Below are 21,525 nucleotides of genomic sequence, written 5' to 3'. Positions count from 1 at the left end.
GCACAGCCAGTGGCACGGGTTACCCTTGCATTGTAGGCAGCTGCGCTGACCACTGAACCACCAACGCCTCTCCAGGCATCGTTGGTAGCCTCTCCACCGCCGTCTCCGAGCTGTTTTGTCTTCTCGGTGAACCCTGTCCATCCTCGGCAAAGGCGCCCCTGCCCCTCCCCTGGCCCCTGGCAGTCACCATGCCACTTCCTGTCTGTGCAGGAACCTCCCATACTGCAGTCACACAGTGTGAGCGATCGTCTCCTCGCCCAGCGTCGGTTCGGCAAGGGTCATCCGTGATGTCCTGTGGCTCCGGGGCCTCGCCTTCCGTGCACGCGTCCGTCAGCGCACACTTGGGCGGCTTCTCCTTTTGGCTCTGGGGGCTGATGCTGTCGTGGGTGGGTGTGCACTGACCTCTCGGGTCCTTGTTTTACTCCTCCAGGCACACACCCAGAGCTGGGATTGCAGCAGCCTCACTCGTGGGTTTGCTGTTTCCCACCGTAGCTGCCCCACATCGTATTTGTATGCAGGGTTCCGATTTCTCGGCACCTCACCAAGACTTGTTTTTCCACCTTTTTTTTTGTAGGAGAGGGGGCAATAACAGCAATCCTAGTGCGTGTAAAATGATATTTCCTTGTGGTTTTTGATTGGACTGGGGTTGTTAAGCGTTGTTTCATGTGTGTGTTGGCCATTTGTGTCTTTTCTTAGGAGAAATGTCTATTCAAGTCATTTGAACATTTTTTAATGTAATTTTTGTTGAATTGTAGGAATTCTTGATACATTCTAGATACCATTCCCATAGCAGATGCTGGATTTACAAATATTTTCTCTCATTTTGTGAGTTGCCTTTTTACTCTGTTAATACTATCTTTGGTGCCCAACAGTTTAATTTTGAGGTTTTTTCTTCTGTTGCCTATACTCGTGATATACCTGAGAAGTTATTGTCAAATCCATTATCATTTTTCTCTATATTTTCTTCTACGAGTTTCATCTCTTCAAGTTTTTGGTCTTTCACCCACCATAGTTTTTGTCAATGATAGGAGATTCCAGCATTTTATTTTTTTATTTTTTGGCAAATGGCTGTCTAGTTCCCTCAGCACTGTGTGTTGAAAGGACTATCTTTTCCCTTTGAGTGGTCTTGGCACCCTTGTTAAAGTCACTGGACCTTATTTCTGGGCTCTGTTCTTTGCCACTGGTCTCTGTGTTTGTCTTCATGCCAACACCACTGTGTTTTTATTACTGTAGTTCTGTAGGAAGTGTGGAAATCTGGGCGTGTAAAGCCTGCAACTTTGTTCTTCCTTTTAAGGATGCTTTGGCTGTTCTGAGAGCCCAGATCCTTCGATTTCTGAGAAGCATTGTCGGGTGTCGGTGGGAATTGCATTGACATTGATCATTTTCCATGCAGACGTCTAAATAGTATCAAGTCTCCTCCTCCCTAAACGGGAGAGCATCCTTCTGTCTGTCTGTGTCTAATTTCTCTTAGTAACGTTTTGCTGCCTTCATTGCTACTCCTTTGTCTCTGTGGTTAAGTTAATTCCTGAGTATTTTCTTACTTTTATTCATTTCATCTTCAAAAAATATTAGAGACAGCACTTTCAGTATTAGAACGAGGCTCTAAGACCCAGCGTCGGCTTCCTCTCCCCCCCTCCCCTCCCCTCCATCTGATCCTAGAGAGCCTGCTGTGTTTCAGGTGTTGTCAGATGTTGCCCCAATAAGGCGTGGGTCTGTGCTGGATTCCCTGGCAGCCGGATGGAGCACAGATCACAAGATGCTTGTAATAGGAGGTAGTAAGTGCTCTGACTCAGCGCCTGTCGTCTCTCCGGGGGCTCTGACCCGGCTGAAGGCGTTTGCTCCTGCGTCAGACCCCTCAGGGGAGTGGGCTGGGTGTCACAGAAGCCGGCAGTGGTGCAGGTGGCAGCCTGTGAAGGGAGTTCAGGAAACCCATTCCCCAGCTCCCTAAGCCTGCTGTATGTCGAGGGCTGATGTATTTCTTCTTTTATTTGTGGTTACTGGCACCAAATTCCCATGAGGACTGTTATTGGTAGTGTTGATTGCTAGCTACTTACAACAATGTAGTAGACTTCATTCTCCAGCCTCACCGAGTGTTGGGAGTGGGGGGCGGTGTGCCCCAGGGTCAAGTTTCAAGGATGTATGTAATGTTCTGATCCTCTGCCTGGTATTTCCTGAGTGGCCAGGGGTGTGAAAGGGTTGTTCCTAAGAGACCAGGTGATGCGGCTGCAGCTGGTTCAACTCGTCTCTCAAACCCCTGGTGCTGGCTTGGCATGGACCAGAGCAGGGGTGGAGAGAGGATTGGGAAGTGCTGGATGTACGTGACTAGCATGGACTGAGCGAACATGCAGTGTTTGGAAACACCCAAGGGCAGGCGGATGGGCCTTGGGAAAGAAGCTGTAAGAAGCCCTGAGGAGATGCAGGCCACTGACCATCTTTTCCATCTGTTCACAGAACGAAGGATAGGAGATCACAGATGGCAGCTACACATGTTGAGTTTTCCAAACAGCTAACGTTTAAGTTGCTACTTGAAATCCTGAAGTCACGTTCCAGAGCGTGTAGGATTCAGAGAAACCCTGAACCAGGCTAATTCAGAGAAGTAACATGTGGCCAAGTCTACAGCTTCCATGCAATAAGCAGGCTTTGTACCTAAGCACTGATGGTGGAAAAGCCCCAAAACAGAACCAGGAAAGCTGATGTTGTATCTTTCTTACTGGTTAAGTCTCAGGTTCCTGGATCTTTGTGCAGAGGGTAAGAGTATTTTGAAGAGGAACAAATGATAGTTTTTTGCTTTCCCTCCATTACAAACTGCACAAGAATGAATGCTTTGTGATCTGGATAAAGTGAGTGAGTTTTTATTGAGTGCCTGCAAAGCCTGGTGTTAGCTATTATGGGAAATTCAATGGTTAACAAATGTTTACCTCCTTGGGGAGTTTGTGTTCTGGTGGGAGAGACGGAAAAGCAACTCCACAAAGTACTGGGATGGTTGACAGTGTATAGGGAAGTGCGGGGCGTGCCTGTAACATATCTTTGGTTCGACATCAGCGAGGACCTGGATAAGGATTCAGAATTAAAGATTGACCTGTGGACAAGTGGGGCGGTCAGAGGTTGAGGGAACAGGGACATTCCTAATGGCTAGAGCAACTTGGGGCAGGCTGGGGGCAGGTGAGTGTGTTGTGTTGAGGTTGGAATGGTGGGGTGGAGTCAGATCCTGCAGAGCTTTGACCACTGGGCTGGAGGGGTTAGCATGATTCAGGAAGTGGAGGGGATGGTGCAGCAATCGGAGTGAGCCTTCAGGAGGGGGACTCTGGTGGGGAGAAGAGGAGGGGGTGTACACGTCTCACTGAGAGGTGCTGGAGGCTTGGGCCAGGCGGTGTGGGGTGCAGAGACTGGGAGGGCAGACACAGTGGCCCAGGGCTGTCCCCTTCAGCAAGTCATAGCTCCTCTGCAGCCTTGCTGTTTTCATCTGTTAAATGAGCTGATGGGCTGTCGTGGGTTTTTTCTTTCTCATGAGAGAGTAGTCCTGTAGGTTTTGGTTTTTCCCCTGAACTGAGTTGCATTGCATCCTACAGTTGGTCCGCACGAGGGCGGTCATCAGAGGGTTTTCCGTTCTTGATTCTGTTGATGTGATGAGTTGTACCCATTGGTTTTCAAATGTGGAGCCGGCTTTTGTTTATGGAGTTACCCTACCTTGGGTTCTTCCTTGTAGGGAATGAGATGTTCATTAGCACAGGGTTTCAGACATGGTGGTCATTAGGCGTGGAGCGTGAACTCCGGGCTGGACCTTGAGCTTTCTGGTGAACCACTGGGTGAGGCCCTGAGGGGTCTGGCCAGCTCTGGCTGGTGGCTGGGGACGAGACCGACTGTGTAGGCCTCTGTTTCTCCAGACTGTTTGCAGGCTCTGTGTGCTTCTGCACTGGCCGCTCGTTCATGGGTAGACCCTGAGCTGCTGTCAGCCCTGACTGAGGACAATGAGAAAGAAAATCTATATTCACCCCATAGAACTCTTGTGAGGTAAGTTGGTCTGAGCACGCAAAGCTTTTAACTCACTGCCTGGGCCATGCATATCCTCAGTCGGTATGAGCCGGTGTCATTGTCACCGTCAGCCTTTTTACCACTACAATCATCATTATCACCACTGCTATTACCTTCCTCATCACCATCATTATCAGCACTGCCATCATCATCACCATCACCATCATCACCATCGGCTTTATCACCATCACCAACACCGCCACCACCACCACAGTCATCACCATCGTCATTATCACCATCATCATCATCATCACCATCATTACCATCAGCCTCATCACCACCGGCACCACCACCACCATCATCACCATCACCATCACCATCACCATCAGCCTTATCACCATCATTGTCAGCACTGCATCATGATCACCACTGTCAGCCTCATCACCACCAGCATCACCACCAGCATCACTACCATCACCACCATCACCACCACCACCACCACCACCACCATCGGCCTCACCACCACCACCACCATCACCATCACCAGCATCACCACCAGCATCACCACCAGCATCACCAGCACCATCACCACCATCACCACCATCGTCAGCACCGCCACCATCACCATCACCATCACCATCATCACCACCACCACCACCACCATCACCACCATCGTCACCACCACCACCACCACCATCACCACCGTCAGCACTGCCATCATCACCATCAGCGCTGCTGTCATCAGCAGCATCATTGCTGTCATCATGATCACTGCCAGCATCTTCATCACCAGCATCACCGTTATCACCACCGTCACTGTCACCGTTATCCTCATTACAGCAGCAGCAGCAGGGTTCCCACCAGCACCGTTCCTGTTCAGCCACGGCAGCCGCTGCCCCGGTGGCACCGCCGGCAGCGCTGTTGGCAGTGCTGGAGCGCGTGGAGGTCTCCTTTCTTTCTCGTGGATGCGTGAGCCACAGTTCTTCCCCCAAAACCACCGGGAAGCCATGTAGAGCGGGTGGTTGAGCGGCAGTGGTGGAGTCTGCTGCACGACGTCAATGAGGCGCAGATCACAGCGTTAATTTTTTATTGGAGGAAACAGGTCCGCGTACTCACTCTGGGCTGCTGCTGTCTCCTGCAGCCGGAGAAATGACAAAGCAGCCAGAAGCTACCATCAGGTGCTTGGTTTCTGCCCGCGCGTTTCCCACACAAGCAGCAGTGACGCTTCCACACTGGACAGTGCGTCCGGGAGTGAGAGTCCAGTGGACGTGCGTTGATGCCCCTGGTGCCCTCGGTGTCCAGGCTGTACCGGAGGCAGATGGATTTGAGAAGGAGGCTGGACGAAGCACACAGCCCCACGCAGTCCCAGCAGCGGCTGGGCCGTGTTGACTGCTCTCCTCTGGAGTCTCCCCAGACCTCAACTGACCAGGGGAAGAAAGGAGAACAGCCGGTGACCACCACAAGCCTCCCAGTGCCGCTGTCCTCGTTGTCCCTACGGGAGATGCTCTGTTCTTCCTCCTCCCTGCCCTTGCCCCTCCCTGTAAGGGACCACTAGGAAAGGTTGAAAAATCAGAATAGGGAAGGGTGTGAAGTTTCCTGCATTGTCCTGGGCCTTCTCAGATGACTCGAGATTCGGGACCTGCAGCCGTGGAACTGTCAGGTTTGGGTGCTGGTAGTAGGGACGCCTCCTGCGCTAAGGAGCGGATAAATGAGCAGTGCAGTGTGTGTATACATGCGGTGCTCCTGTACGCTGTTACAAATGAGCACGTGCGCCGTCTTCTGCCGCGGGAGACAGGACGTCCTGGGGCAGGCTGTCGGCAGGGCTGTGTTCCTACGCAGGTGCAGGGAGAAGCCAGTCCTGGCCTTTCCACTTCTGGAGGCTGCTGCCTCCTTGGCTTGATGTCGCCCTTGTCTATTTCTAAGTTTTTATTTATTAATTTGAGAGGCAGAGAGAGAGAGAGAGAAAGAGCGAGAGAGCGCAAGTGAGCTCTCCTGTTTGCTGATTGACGCCTCAGAGGCCTGCCGTGGCTGGGAGCCTGAGTTCCGTCCCAGGCTCCCACGTGAGTGGCAGAGACCCACTTCCTGGAGCCGTCTCTGCTGGCTCCCAGGGTGAGCGTTAGCTGGAAGCCGCAGTCGAGAGCTGGGGCTGGGTTTCGAACCCAGGCACTTTGACACAGGACACGACATCTTCATCAGTGCCTTAACCGCCTGGCTAAGCACCCGTCCACCTTTGCCCTTGCTTGTATGATTTAGACCCCCTCTCCTTCCTTCTGGACTCCGACCTCCTGCCTCCCTCCAGTGAGGACCTGTATCAACCTTGCCCCCACCACAGATTCCAGCATCAAGGCCTCCCTCTCAGGGTCATGGGCTCATCCCCTTGCAGTGCCCCACTGTCCGCGTCGGGTGGCACACGGCTTCTGAGGCTTTGGACAGGGCTGTCTGGGGTGTGCTGTTGTTCTGTCTGCCACGCTTCCTCCTCTCTCTCCCTCCCGGTCAAATGCCCGTGAGTAGTCGAGTTTTAAATTTGCCTTTATTTATGGGACGGTGTAGTTATGAACCCTGAAATGAACCAGGGCTGGGGGCCGGGCAGCTGTCTTGTGTGACCTGGGACCCCGTCGTAGCCCCCGACGCCCTTCTCCTTCACCTGTAAGATCAGACTCTCGGCTCCTTTCAGGGTTGAGCGTGAGTTCCTGTGTCTGTTGCCTTCTGTTGTCCACATCAGGGAGGGGTAGGGTGTGCAGAGGGGGAGATGCTGAGGACGGAATCTTGTGTCCCTTCTTCACCAGTGCCCACGACTGGACGTATTTACACTTGGCATGCTCATCTGATTTCATGTTCATTATATTTGAAGCGTTCATTTTTCGACTCCTAAGCCAGAACAGGTAGGGATGCTGTACACACTGTGATAAATGCATTTATGCTTCCTAAAGGCTTAAAGATATGGCAGTGCTGAGCTGGGGACAGCGAGCGCATGCTCTGGGCTTTCTGTACCTGACACAGTTATTTCTTGATAAAGACTCACTATAAAATGCTAAGTAAACTTCATAACTGCTAATAACAACCATTTTTGTCAGTTGCAGCCACTTACAGTTTATGAGTTTGGGGAAACATGTAGGAAAATACCTGAGAAAGTGGAATTTGGATTTTCTGCCTATGGATGGTCTTTGGTTCAGAATTTTTGTGAACGTGTGGAGGTGTTGGTGCTGCAGCTTTTTGAGAAGAGTTGTGGTAGCAGCGGGTGTCTCAGGAGCCTCCCCACTGCCCCAGCACTCACTGCGGACAGCCTTGTGCCAGACCCATCGGCGGTGTTGTTTGCTTTAAGACACAAAGTGTGGTTCTGGGGGTGGGCATTGGGCCTGAGGTTAAGCTGTCACTGGAAAGCTTGCATCCCATATCAGAGGGCCTGGGCGTGGGGCCTGGCTCGTCCTCTGGCTCCAACTTCCTGCTAATGTGCACTCTCAGAGGCAGCAGGTGATGCTCTGATGTGTGGGTCCCTGACACCCACGTGAGAGACCTGGGTTTGGTTCCTGGCTCCAGCTTCCGCCTGGCCCAACCTTGGCTGTGGCAGACATTTGGGAATGAACCAGTTGGTGGGGAGATTCTCTGTCTCTCTAAGTAAATGGATAGAAGTCTAAAATGTGCACACACAGCTCTGGGAGGCAGGTATCACTGTCCTTGTTTTACAGATTGAGAAACCGAAGATGGAGAGACCGTCCAGGCGGTCAGGCTGGGGCCTCCTTGGTCCAGCTTCCCAGAGCACGTGGAGGCTGTGTGGCCTGAGATTTGAGATTCTCTGCCAACCTGAGACGCTTCAGGCCACTCTGGTTTGTCAAGGCCACCCCTTGTTCCGCCAAGCAGCTGCTTGTCCTTGGCGGTGCCGGCGTGAATGATGGGAAAGTGTGTGGCCTCCTGCTCTCTGATAGTTTTTCCTTTCGTGGGGACGTCTTCACACACACACACACACACACACCTGTCATCAGACTGGCTTCTCTACATAATGATGCAAAAGGCTTATGTTCATGGTGGTGTGGGGCATGTTTGGACAAAGAGTTGGAAGAGCAGACACACCCGTGGGCCTGGCTTTCTTGACAAGGCTCTGTCTCTGGGAGGTCCCGTGGCCAAGGCAGGGTGAAGCCCTGTGCACGGGCATGGGCAGGCTGACTCCTTTCCTCCTGTGGGAAGCAGGGCCCAGGCAAGGCAGTGTGGCCGGAAGGAGGTGGGATAGGGTGTCCCAGGTGGAGGTGGCCCGCCACACTTGCTGGGGGAGTTTGCGCGGGGTAAGGTGAGGGAGCCTGACCAGGGTGTGACCTGAGCCCATCCTCGTCCTGCTGGTGGGCGTGGGATGTTGGGGTGAGAAGTTTGGGGGTTTTGCAGAGGAGTGCACACCGAAGGCTGGGATCTTTCAGGTACAATCGATCGCGTAGGGCGTGGGCAAGCTAGATACCTGGGGCTGTAAACACCTCGTCCGTTTCCTTTGTGACAGTGATGTTTGATCTGAGTATGATTGAATTTCAGGGAAGAACTTCCAATGTGCTTATTTCAGAGATGCACAACCTTTTCCAGGAAGAGCTGTGTATCAGGACAAACACTGGGGATTTTAGACATTGTTGGGCGTCGCTGTCAGTTTGGAGGATTTCTTTTTGATGTTGGACGTATATTTATCTACTGTGATTGTAATGAAGTCTCTTGGCTTATTATCAACAATTGGTCACATGACAGTTTTTTCGAATCAGTTTGGTTCAAAAGAATATTCAGTTCATGTGCTATTAGTTCACGAGAAATAAAATCTATAGTGGAAAGAAAAGATCTCAAATGAAGTGGCGATTAAAACGCTGTTAAGAAGGTCTTCAGTGTCCTGTGTTTTGTAGGCTCTTCAGGCCTGAGCAGAGTGGTGCTGTGACTGTGGTGCAACTGGGCCCTGCGGGGGGACATTTCTCTAAGTGATGGGGTTGGACACGGAAGGACAGAGACGGTCCAGTTCCACTTCTGTCAGGTTCCTGCAGCAGCGCGTTCACAGGGACAGGCAGTGGAGGAGACGTTGCCGGGGATTCGGGCCCAGCCAGCACAGGGCTTCCATGCGGAGTGATGCAAAGTTTTGGAACTAGGTGGGGTGAGGGTTGCACGTCATTGAGGATACAATTGCTGTCACTGAGTTATTTGCTTGTAAATGGTGAAAGTGGCAAGTTTTATGTTATCTATTGTACCACGATGAAGTAATTGCTATGGACGTCTGGTGTTTTGGATTGTTAGGAATTTCTGCTGTTCAGGAGAGTGGCTTTTTATGTCTCTCTCAAGGAAAAGACTGCTTTTGTGGGTATTGGAGAGGGTGAGCCCCGCAAAGCCTTTTTTTTTTTTTTCAATACTGAAAGCAAGCAACATTCTAAGTAAGCAGAAATCACCCAGCACGGGCACTTCTGCCGCTATTAATGTGTTTTTCCTTTTCTTCTCCACAGCTTTTTACAACTACGATGCCAGGGGAGCAGATGAACTTTCCCTGCAAATAGGAGACACAGTGCACATCTTGGAGACTTACGAAGGTGTGTATGCATTTTTTTATGATTTATTCATGTATCTTGAAATGTGGTGTTAGAGAATGAGAGAGAGAGAGACAGAGACCGGTCCATTCCCTACATGGCTGCAGTGGCCAGTGCTGGGCCAGACACAAGCCAGGAGCCAGGAGCTTCATCCTGGTCTTGGGTGCCAGGGGCCCAAGCACTTGGGCATCTTCTGCTACTTTTCCCAGGTCAATAGTAGGCAGCTGGATTGGAAGTGGAGCAGCCTGGACTTGAACCAGTGCACATATGGGATGCTGGCATTGCAGTGGGCAGATTTACCCACTAGGCCACAGTGCTGGCCCCCAGTCTGAATGCATTGTGCTATTGTTCAGCTGGGCAGTGGGCCCACTTTCCCATGCCTCTTGGGCGGTGCAGTACCGTGTTAGGGAAACACAGGTATCCTAGAAGATGAATGAAAACTCAATTCTTCCATTTTTAACCTCCAGAAAGAGACTCCTTGGCTCCTTATTTTGCAGGTTGATGTAAGGCTTGACTGTGGATAGCTGGCCACTGGATGTTATCCACACTGAAGACAGATCTTTTAGTGTCCAGGTCATTGTTTGGATGAGTCCGATGTGTGTTGTGAGTTTTTTTTTAATACCGACACTTAGATCTGTTAGCATGTCTCCAAGGAGCCACACAATGATTTCTTATTTTCTTTCTGTTTTAAAAATAATCTACGATCCCCGATTTCTTAGGGGCGAGCAGATTGTCGCGTTATTCGGGATGTGGTCCCGTGCAGCGATTGTTAGGATTATCCAACAGGAATGTTGTGGACGGCAGTGGTGCCCAGCGTCCTTGCCTCCCACGTAGCCGGCATGGCGTCCTGCGGGTGACTTGAGGGAGCCGTGTCTGGCTTCGTGCCATAGTTACGGCTGCGCAGGGAGGAAGCCGTGGCACACTTGGCTTTTTAGGCTGCTCAGTTCGGCAGGTCTTGTAAGATCATGCTTTCTTGTTTTTGGCTTTGTTTCCTGCTCGCCGGGGTGATGCCCACATCTCCTCTGAAGAAGCAGCTGATTAAGACGTGCAGCTTTCGGGCTGTGCATAGCTGAAGACTTCCAAGTGGGAGAGGAGACTGTGGACCCCGCACAGCAGTCAGGGGCCTGGACTCTCAGCTCCATCTCTGCGAGGTGCCTTGCCAGGAGTGAGTGGCCCGCAGGCTGTGTCCCCGGTGTCCCGCGTGGTCAGGGCTCGTCCGATGCATGCTGACCCAGAATTCCCTTGCATGTACACTGTTTTCCCAGTGAACTACCCGACACCCAGTCGGCCTCTGCCCAGGAGCAGCTGTAGCTGCAAAGCATGGCCAGTCCTTAGTGGGCGAGGGCTCGTGACGGGCGCCTTCTGCTTGTTTTCAGTTTTTCAGCTGACAGTGGGATTTCCTTATCTCCTCTCGGGACGTAGTGCCCGTGGCTGCGGGAAACAGACAAGTGAAGTAGAGGTTAAGGAGCAAGCCGCCCGTCTCCGACGCTTTTCTGATGAAGGGAAATTGCTCTTATGTCTTTTTCATATTTGCCTCCGGTTAGTTGAAGCGGAAAGCCTGGCGAATAAACCCTGGGCGGTGCCGTCATTCCCGGGGAGTTAGAGGTTTCCCGAGAAGAAGGGGCTCTTTAAGCAGTGCGGTCCTCAGGCCATCCCTGGCCCTTGTCCTGTGCCCTTTGGGAAGCTTTCATAGTTGGCCTTTGACGTCTTGGCCGGCATCCTGATGAAGGAAGTTCTTTAGTTTCCCAGTTAGTCTTCCAAGATTTTGGTGAACATATTTCAGTCTTTGCAAAGACTCTTTAGCATAAAATGAGGTCTTCTTCCTAGACAACTCACTTTTTGGATTTTAATCAGCATCCTAGCAGAGAAGGGCACCCGGGAAGTAGTTTCAACTTTGGGGGATCCTGGTGGCTTTTCTTGTCGTCAGGCACAGGGGGGTCACGACCTTCCATCATTTCCCGGCCTCCTCACCCCGCTCTAAGTTTCACGGTTTTCTTGGAACTTGGCATTTTCTTTCTTCCCTCCCTACCTCGGGCTGTAAGAAAATTTTCCCCTTGGTCAGGTTTGCCTTCCTTCTCCAGGGTTTGTGTTCGGAATCTACTGAGCTTGCTCCAGAAGTAGGGTTTCTAGGCTGTCAGCCTTTATGGTTCGGACAACCAGTTTACCCTTGAGTTACGGCTGTTGTCTCTCTGGGGCTCATGAGGGGTCCAGAGCATCGAGTGAAGAGAAGGAGATGTCCAAGTCACTCTGCAGGTGGGCGTAGCGTGGAAGGGACTCATGGCCAGCAGTGTCCAGGTCAGCCCAACGGCAGTCAGGCAAGAGCCGCTGTGGCCATGGGGGTGCCACGGGGTGCCATCAGGGGCTGTCTGCTGTGTCCTCCTCTCCGTTAGGGTCCCCGTGGGCCGAGTGCTGCACCTGGGGGAAGCTGCAGCCATCGCACAAAGATGAGGTTAATCCCGTGCTTCGGCCCAGACAGCTGAGCTCAGTTGATCCACAGCTTTGAAAGGGGTCAGGACGTGCTGGCCTGCGTCACGCCTTGACTGCCCGTCTCCCAGGCCGCACCAAGCTCTTGCTGCGTTCAGGGACCGTGCCTGTGCCTGCGTGGCTGTTTCTTGTTTGGGGCAGGTTGGTCAGCTACAAGCCCTGCCTGGGGGACGTAGCCAGCCTGTTGTGACTCTCCACCCAGCCGCATCCCCCCTTGGCCCCGATGTGCCCTCAGTCCCCGCCCTGACCTCCTGTTTCCTCCGTACTTCAGTTATGTGGCCTGGTTTGTCGTTTGATCCCTGCCTGTCGGAGGGACCTGGCAGTCGGTGAGCTCACGAGGGCACACGGGGTCCGGGCTGTTGGCTGCGTTTGTGCTGCCCAGGGCGCTCTGGCTCACTTCGTTGGAGGAGCAATGCTTGCAACCAAGTCTGGGGGAGGAAACCCAAAGGTGTTCCTTTCGCTGTTGACAAGAGAAGCTGCCCTCTGTGAACATTAACTAAAGCGAACCTGCTGGCCTTTTAGCCCTGCCCCTCTGCTGGTGTCCGGTGGACTCTGCCTTGCAGTGTGCCTGCACTGCCTGGCGTGGGGCTACTTTTGCTGTGTGCTGGAGTTGTTAGCTTATGGTGCTCATTCTGTGTGCGGCAGTGAACTTTGGAGTGCACTCCTGTCACCCCCATCTGCTTAGCCTGTGCCTCTGACTGCCCCGCGTGTGCGCATCCCACCTCCCCCCAGCTGCCCTCCCTGTCGTGGGCACCCCGAGGGGCTCCCCTTCCTGTCACGCCGGGCTGTGCCGCGTGTGCGTCATGTCCCCGCTCTGCAGGCCTCGCTCTGCCCAGGCTGTCAGATGTCTCTGGGCTTTGTTCCCGGGAGGGGGTGGGTGGCCGGGTCTCTGCGGGGGCTGTGATGCGGGGTGAGCAGAGGCTGCGCGCCCCACTGCTAGCTGCCGTCCACACTCCGCTGCCAGTGCCCCAGGCCACGGCATCCTGTCGCGGGCCCATTTCGGCCGCTGTTGCTCCGTGTGCAGCGAGGCTGGGTTTTAAGCTTTCATTTCTCTGGTGAGCGTCTCTTCACAGCCGTGTCATCCTTTGGGGGCTGCTCTCTCCATCGTTTGTGAACTTGGCGCGTGTGTTGACTCGGCTGTCTTTTCCTTGTCTCTTTGCAGTATTTCTGTGCGTGGTCCCAGACATTAACCCTTGGTCAGCTTCAGAGAAGGAAGAGACAGGAAGGCTACACTGGTAGGATGAAGGCTGGCCCTTTAAGCTGGGTAAATGCAGCTTCCAGGCGACTCTTCCATGGGCCTTTGCTTTTCCCACGGCACTGTCTGTGCGCCGGTTCTGGGCCAGGGTCTTCTCTGTGGCTACCAGGAGACAGCCTCTCTGTTGTGCTCCCGATCGGTCTGTTCAGTTCAAAGAAGGCGAATGATTCACTGGGCTGTGACTGGGGCTCAGCTCACCCTTTGCAAGGCTGCTGGAGTTCCGGTCTTTTCTTAGTGTTCTGAGAACATCTGTTTAATAATTCCTTGAGGATGTTGCTCATTTAAAAAAAATTATTTATTTGAAAAGAAAAAGGGTCAGAGAGAGCGTCCATCCAGGTTCCCCTCCCCCAAACGGCTGAAATGGCCAAGGCTGGGCCAGGCCAAAGCCAGGACTTTGGAAATTCATCTGGGTCTCCATAGGGGGCAGGGACCCAAGGACGTGACCATCATTTGCTGCCTTTGCTGGTGCACAAGCAGGAAGCTGGATTGGAAGCAGAGCAGCTGGGGCTCGCTCCAGCACTCATACGAAATGTGGGCTTCATGGGCTGTGGCTGAACCCGCTGTGCAACAGTGCAGGCTTCGATGTTGCTCATGTAGCACCATCACCTTCTGCTTCACGGTCATCTTCTTCCCCTCTGCCTTTTTGGCAGGGCTGGGGGCCAGCTGGTGCAGCACCAGCCCACTTTCATCTCAGTTTCAGCTTGCCAGTCCTCTCTCTCTCTCTCTCTCTCTCTCTGTCTCTCTCTGTCTCAGTCTGTCTCTCTCTTTCTGTCTCCCTCTCTCTGTCTGTCTCTCTCTGTCTCAGTCTCTCTCTCTGTCTCTGTCTCCCTCTCTCTCTCTGTCTCAGTCTCTCTCTCTGTCTCTCTCTGTCTCAGTCTGTCTCTCTCTTTCTGTCTCCCTCTCTCTCTCTGTCTCTCTCTGTCTGTCTCCCTCTCTCTCTCTGTCTCTGTCTCTCTGTCTCTGTCTGTCTGTCTGTCTCTCTCTCTGATATATACCCCAGTTTCTGAGGTTTCACTTCTATACAAAAAGCCACTCTTTGTTTTCTCTCTCAGCTGTCACTTTCCAGTGCTCTCCTTAACTCTTCATGGAGCAGAGTCAGGATTTGCCTGTGAGCTTTCGGTTGGCTTTCTCGAAGCCGGCTGGCACTGGCTCGGTGTAGGCCTTGGACACGGCAGTGGAGACCCTGCCTGGGCTGCCCACACCCCCTATTGGAGCACCTGCATTTGAGTCCAGCTCCCTGCTGATACGCATATTGGGAGGCAGCAGATGATGGCCCAAGTGCCTGGGTCCCTGCCACCCACGTGGGGGACCCAGATTGAATTCCAGGCTCCTGGCTTCAGTCTGGCCCAGCCCTGGCTGTCACAGGCATTTGAGGAGTGACCAGCCGATGGACGATCTCACTCTCTTTGTCTGTCTCTGCTTTCCTGCCTTTCTAATAGAATGACAATAAATAATAACAATAAAAAGCCCAGAGACCCCAGATGTTTGGGATGAGGTGATGCTGGGTGCTGGCTGTGGACCCCCGGACGTTGGCAGGGACGAGTTTCCATCAGGCTGCTGGCAGCTGCCAAGGCTGTGGTCAGGCCCGAGTCACAGAGGGGCCTCTTCCCTCAGCAGTTACTGCATGCTGACAGCTCTGTGTCTCCCCTCTGCCCAGGCTGCTCTTCTTCCCTCACCACCAGGTGGGATGGGAAATTGAGTCCTGGCCAGGCCCCGAGGGGGTGGGCGGGCCCGGAGCTTCCTGTGCAGGGTGGAGTCTCTGCCACTGAATCTCTCTCTGAGGCTGGGCCATCCCGGGTAGGAAGTTTGCCCTCAGTAGGTTTTCTGTCTGGGGCAGCAGGAGAGACCTCATCCCAGCAGGCCCAGGGAGACTTAGGAGACAGCTTTGCCAGTGCCTGCCCTGTGTGGTTGGGGTGTGTGCCTCTCAGCTTCAGATGGCTGCTGGGGAGGGCCCGGGCCGCACGTGGGGAGGGCTGGGCGGCGAAGGCCCTGGGCTGCCAAGCCTTGTCCAGCAAGGGTTTGAGTGCCCTGTATGACCCCCACAAGGTACCCCGCAGTGTTAGGGCTGCGGGCTTCTGTGACAGAGCCACTTCCCTGCTTCTGCAGAGCACTGAGGTCCCCATGGCATGAAGGGGCGGCTGGGGCCCGTGTCAGCCTGTGTGCTGAGTGTGAGGGCGGCTGGGGCCCGTGTCAGCCCGTGTGCTGAGTGTGAGGGTGGCTGGGGGCCCGTGTCAGCCCGTGTGCTGAGTGTGAGGGCGGCTGGGGCCCGTGTCAGCCCGTGTGCTGAGTGTGAGGGTGGCTGGGGGCCCGTGTCAGCCCATGTGCTGAGTGTGAGGGCGGCTGGGGCCTGTGTCAGCCCGAGTGCTGAGTGTGGGCGGCTGGGGCCCGTGTCAGCCCGTGTGCTGAGTGTGAGGGCGGCTGGGGGCCCGTGTCAGCCCGTGTGCTGAGTGTGAGGGCGGCTGGGGGCCCGTGTCAGCCCGTGTGCTGAGTGTGAGGGCGGCTGGGGCCCGTGTCAGCCCGTGTGCTGAGTGTGAGGGTGGCTGGGGGCCTGTGTCAGCCCGTGTGCTGAGTGTGAGGGCGGCTGGGGCCTGTGTCAGCCCGAGTGCTGAGTGTGGGTGGCTGGGGGCCCGTGTCAGCCCATGTGCTGAGTGTGAGGGCGGCTGGGGGCCCGTGTCAGCCCATGTGCTGAGTGTGAGGGCGGCTGGGGGCCCGTGTCAGCCCATGTGCTGAGTGTGAGGGCGGCTGGGGGCCCGTGTCAGCCCGTGTGATGAGTGTGAGGGCGGCTGGGGGCCCGTGTCAGCCCGTGTGCTGAGTGTGAGGGCGGCTGGGGCCCATGTCAGCCCATGTGCTGAGTGTGAGGGCGGCTGGGGGCCTGTGTCAGTCCATGTACTGAGTATGGGGCCGTGTCAGCTTATGTACCCAGTGTGAGGGGTGGCTGGGGGCCCCTGTCAGCCTGTGTACTCAGTGTGAGGGCGGCTGGGGCCCGTGTCAGCCCGAGTGCTGAGTGTGGGCGGCTGGGGCCCGTGTCAGCCCGTGTGCTGAGTGTGAGGGCGGCTGGGGCCCGTGTCAGCCTGTGTACTGAGTGTGAGGGCGGCTGGGGCCCGTGTCAGCCTGTGTACTGAGTGTGGGGTCTGTGTCAGCCCTGTACTGAGCATTGGGGCCCATGTCAGTCCATGTATTAAGCATGGGGCCCATGTCAGCCCTTGTACAGAGCGTGGGCCCGTATCAGCCTATGTGTTGAGTGTGGGCCCGTGTCAGCCCATGTATTGAGCGTGGGCCCGTGTCAGCCCTTGTACAGAGCGTGGGCCCGTGTCAGCCGTGTATTGAGCGTGGGCCCGTGTCAGCCCTGTACTGAGCGTGGGGCCTGTGTCAGCCGTGTACTGAGCGTGGGGCCTGTATCAGCCGTGTCCTGAGCGTGGGGCCTGTGTCAGCCGTGTACTGAGCGTGGGCCCGTGTCAGCCGTGTACTGAGTGTGGGCCCGTGTCAGCCCTTGTACAGAGCGTGGGCCCGTGTCAGCCGTGTACTGAGCATGGGCCCGTGTCAGCCCTTGTACAGAGCGTGGGCCCGTGTCAGCCGTGTACTGAGCGTGGGCCCGTGTCAGCCCTTGTACAGAGCGTGGGCCCGTGTCAGCCGTGTACTGAGCATGGGCCCGTGTCAGCCCTTGTATAGAGCGTGGGCCCGTGTCAGCCGTGTACTGAGCGTGGGCCCGTGTCAGCCTGTGTGCTGAGTGTGAGGGCGGCTGGGGCCTGTGTCAGCCCGAGTGCTGAGTGTGGGCGGCTGGGGCCCGTGTCAGCCCGTGTGCTGAGTGTGAGGGCGGCTGGGGCCCGTGTCAGCCTGTGTACTGAGTGTGAGGGCGGCTGGGGCCCGTGTCAGCCCGTGTGCTGAGTGTGAGGGCGGCTGGGGCCCGTGTCAGCCTGTGTACTGAGTGTGGGGTCTGTGTCAGCCCTGTACTGAGCATTGGGGCCCATGTCAGTCCATGTACTAAGCATGGGGCCCATGTCAGCCCTTGTACAGAGCGTGGGCCCGTATCAGCCTATGTGTTGAGTGTGGGCCCGTGTCAGCCCATGTATTGAGCGTGGGCCCGTGTCAGCCCTTGTACAGAGCGTGGGCCCGTGTCAGCCGTGTACTGAGCGTGGGCCTGTGTCAGCCGTGTACTGAGCGTGGGGCCCGTGTCAGCCGTGTACTGAGCGTGGGCCCGTGTCAGCCGTGTACTGAGCGTGGGCCTGTGTCAGCCGTGTACTGAGCGTGGGCCCGTGTCAGCCGTGTACTGAGCGTGGGGCCCGTGTCAGCCGTGTACTGAGCATGGGGCCTGTATCAGCCATGTACTGAGCGTGGGGCCTGTGTCAGCCGTGTACTGAGCGTGGGGCCTGTGTCAGCCGTGTACTGAGCGTGGGCCTGTGTCAGCCGTGTACTGAGCGTGGGCCCGTGTCAGCCGTGTCCTGAGCGTGGGCCCGTGTCAGCCGTGTACTGAGCGTGGGGCCCGTGTCAGCCGTGTACTGAGCATGGGGCCTGTATCAGCCGTGTCCTGAGCGTGGGGCCTGTGTCAGCCGTGTACTGAGCGTGGGCCCGTGTCAGCCGTGTCCTGAGCGTGGGGCCCGTGTCAGCCGTGTACTGAGCGTGGGCCCATGTCAGCCCATGTACTGAGCGTAGGGGCTTGTGTCAGCCGTGTACTGAGCATGGGCCCGTGTCAGCCGTGTACTGAGCGTGGGGCCCGTGTCAGCCGTGTACTGAGCATGGGCCCGTGTCAGCCATGTACTGAGCGTGGGGCCTGTGTCAGCCGTGTACTGAGCGTGGGCCTGTGTCAGCCGTGTACTGAGCGTGGGCCCGTGTCAGCCGTGTACTGAGCGTGGGCCCGTGTCAGCCGTGTACTGAGCGTGGGCCTGTGTCAGCCGTGTACTGAGCGTGGGCCCGTGTCAGCCGTGTCCTGAGCGTGGGCCCGTGTCAGCCGTGTACTGACTCTCGACTTTGCCTTTTTTAGGGTGGTACAGAGGTTACACCTTGAGGAAGAAGTCTAAGAAGGTAAGTGCTTCCATTAACACAGTGCATGCATCAAGCCGTGAGAGGAAATCGATTCCATCTCGTTTGGGTTCAGTGTTTTGCTTATATATCTCTTTCTGTGAATTAAAAAACAAATCCGTGTTCAAACGTGAACTGCTTCGAGTTGATCTCTTCGCACGGTATGTGGACGTGGGAGTGGTGGCGTGAATGGTGAGTTGTGACGTGTGCTGGCCTGTGGTCCTGCCTGGTGGAATCTTCCGGGCTCAGGGACTTCCAGGGAGAAGGGTTCTGCTCAGTTTCCTTGGTGCCTCGTCCCCGATGACAAACGAGTGCCCAGCTCGTGCCCGCTCATCCCCCTTCCTGGAACCTTCTGCACGGCTGAGGCTGACTTGGGCTCTCCCAGTGCAGTGTGCGTGTGTGGCTGTGGGACTTTCTGAAACGGAGACTGGTCATTTCCCCGGGGACACTGCGGTGGACACGCCCCAGGCCGGATTATGGTGCTTCTGCGCTGTCCTGTGCTGCCAGGATTTTGAAGTCGCTTCCATTCTAGGTTGTGGTTAGGCAGTCCACGTTAGCCCACCCGTTTTAATATCTAATTATGCTTGACAGATGGTTCATTTTACTTCTGCGTCTTAAATTTGCTTCTCATTATCTCCTGTTGGGATGGACTCGTGACCGCGGCCGAAGCCTTTAATGAGGCTTCTAGAGTCTTGTGGCTCTGGCACTGGGGCCTCCCTGCTCTGCCTTCCCCGGGCCTGAGCCAGGCTGGGCCGGTCAGCTCACGTGGCCTGTGAAGGGCCCAGTTGGCCCCGTGGGCAGTCACATCCATGTCCCAGTGTGGGAGGCACTGTTGAGAAGGGGCCTGCCTGGATCAGACCGGGCTGTAGTCGTCCACATCCGGGGACCTGCAACCTTGAGGTTTGGGCAAGAGATTGTGAGTAGGAGGGGGGTGGACTTGATTTCTGTGAGCAAGTTCTATTCACATGTTGATTTCCCCTTTGGCAACCCAGAGAACATTCTGGAAACATAGAGCTTCACCTGGGAAGGCCACAGTTGGGTCCCAAAGAGCTCAGGATCCTGGAATGACAGCCCCCCTCCCCCCCGTCCTGAACAGGGCCGAGCTGCAGCCGTGCTGTTTGCCTTCCTGGGTGCATCCTTGGTTTAGGTCTTGGTTTCCCCTTCCTGAGAGCCCCCTTGAACCGGGGTGTGCATTGCCCTGCACTGGGTGCACAGACATGACAAGTCCCGGGCACGGTGGAGCTGGGGAGGGGCGTGGTCATTTCCCCTTGGCACACGAGGACACTGAAGCCTTGCGAGGTTGCAGCTTTGCGAGCACACCCTCCTGTCCCCCCAGCCCCCTGCCACCACAGTAGCAGAGCAGGACGGAGAGTCCTGACCCCCAGTGTCCCGGAAGCCTCCTTCACACAGACCCTCACACAGGTGCAGCTGACCTGGGCTGCTCTGAATGGCCCCAGGCAAAGTTGCTCATCACGAACCTCACCTGGGGCTGCAGGGGTGCTGCTCCGTGGGTCTCTGCTGCATGCATTGAGTGTCACACTGCCTTGTGCTGTGCCAAGGTCCCAGTCCCAGGGCCCATTCTGTGCCTTTCCTGTGCTTGTCTTGGCTTCCCTGCAGTAAGGGGGCCATTTGACCTGTTCAGCAAACAGCACCACAACCTCTAAAAAGCATTTTTTTAAAAAAATAACTTTCTTTAGAGAGGAGAGGTGGGGGAGAGAGAAACCTCCTATCTCCTGGTTCACTTCCCAAATGTCTTCAATGGGCAGAACGGGGCCAGGCCAGAGCCAGGAGCGGAGAACTTTACCCTGGTCTCCACATGGGTGGCGGGGACACAGGTACTAACTCCTCACCTGCCGCCTCCCAGGATGCATTAGCAGGAAGCAGGAGTGGGAGTGGAATAGCAGTGTGATGTGGGATCCGGGCCTCCCAAGCAGTGGCTTACCCGCCTCGCCGAGTGGCCATTCCAGGACCACAGCTCTGGCTGCAGCTCCTGCAGGCTCCTCACAGCCATGCCCGATGCTGCGGTTCCTGGTGTGGGCTCTCCTGTGGGCACGGGTTTGTGGGGTCTGGTGTGCATAGATTATATCAGTCTGGGCTACTGTGGCCCCAGAAGTTGTGCTGTTTGGGCAGAATTCAGCCCATTTTTCCATATTGTATCAGCTGGCCCCTCTCTCTCTCGAGATTTATGGGAGAGCCCCTGTGGGTCCAGCTGGTCAGTGCGTAGGTGAGGACTGCCGGTTTACACCCACTTTCAGAGACAGTCTTGCCATTTCGAAAGGGGAACCTGTCAGTCCTCCGTCCAGAATAATTTCTGAGGCGTTGGGGGGCCTCTGGTCTGCCTGTGTCCTGCTCAGCAGTGGAAAGAGGTGTGGCTTGCGGAGCCCAGGTGCTTCCTGCCCCTTCTGTAGGTGATTGGTCTCCTCTCCCCCAGCTCATCCCTAGACTGAGTTGACAGCAGTGACATCTGACGTTGTGTGTGCGGCATGGCGTGAGGCTTGCAAAACTAAAGTGATCCAGCCTGCTCTGCCCCATGTTTGGGGGCACTTGTTTGATTTGCCGCCACTCTGCATGTTGATAATAAAAATGACTGTCTTTTCTTTTCTCCACCCCCACCAAGGGTATATTTCCTGCTTCGTATATTCATCTTAAAGAAGCGATAGTTGAAGGAAAAGGGTAAGTCTTGTATGGCCTTGGTGTGCTCTCTTGTCTGCATGGTGATACTGAGGTTAATGACCATGGACGTGAATGACTGAATCGATGGGGGCTTTGGGGAGAGACAGGTGTGAGTCAGAGTAGTGCACAGCGTGGCTTTGACCTCAAGAGTCCAAGGTTGTTCTCCTTGGTCCCGAGTTCAGTTTTGGAAAATGTTGGCTTTGGTGCTGTGTGCTGTCTCTGTAAGACCCTCCCCTGTGCCAGAGACCCATGGCCCCCACCCCTGCCCTGTGTCCCAGCTCCAAGTCTTTTTTTTTTTTTTTTTAAGTGATTGCTATTTCTTTTTTACTTTAATGTCCTTTTTTTTTTTTTTTAAAGATTTATTTATTTATTTGAAAGAGTTACGCAGAGAGAAGGAGAGGGAGAGGGAGAGAGAGAGAGAGAGAGAGGTCCTCCATCTGCTGGTCCACTCCCCACTCCCCAGTTGGCTGCAACGGCCAGAGCTGCACCAATCCAAAGCCAGGAGCCAGGAGTTTCTTCTGGGTCTCCCACGCAGTGCAGGGGCCTAAGGACTTGGGCCATCTTCCACTGCCCTCCCAGGCCACAGCAGAG

General features: G+C 55.2%; 1 protein-coding gene across 1 annotated transcript in view; it reads left to right on the top strand.

Annotated features, from left to right (window-relative positions):
• Window positions 1-21,525, top strand: part of DOCK1 (dedicator of cytokinesis 1) — a 491,536-nt gene that overhangs the window by 43,427 nt on the left and 426,584 nt on the right. The window contains exons 2-4 of the mRNA XM_062215058.1: window positions 9,426-9,509; window positions 18,224-18,264; window positions 20,879-20,934. Coding sequence (XP_062071042.1) covers window positions 9,426-9,509; window positions 18,224-18,264; window positions 20,879-20,934 — 181 coding nt within the window. The remainder of the gene's footprint in view (window positions 1-9,425; window positions 9,510-18,223; window positions 18,265-20,878; window positions 20,935-21,525) is intronic.

The sequence above is a fragment of the Lepus europaeus genome, chromosome 17 (assembly GCF_033115175.1).
Source record: "Lepus europaeus isolate LE1 chromosome 17, mLepTim1.pri, whole genome shotgun sequence".
NCBI lineage: Eukaryota > Metazoa > Chordata > Mammalia > Lagomorpha > Leporidae > Lepus > Lepus europaeus.
The sequence above is the reverse complement of the archived record's forward strand: the minus strand, read 5'-3'. Positions and strand labels throughout refer to the sequence as shown.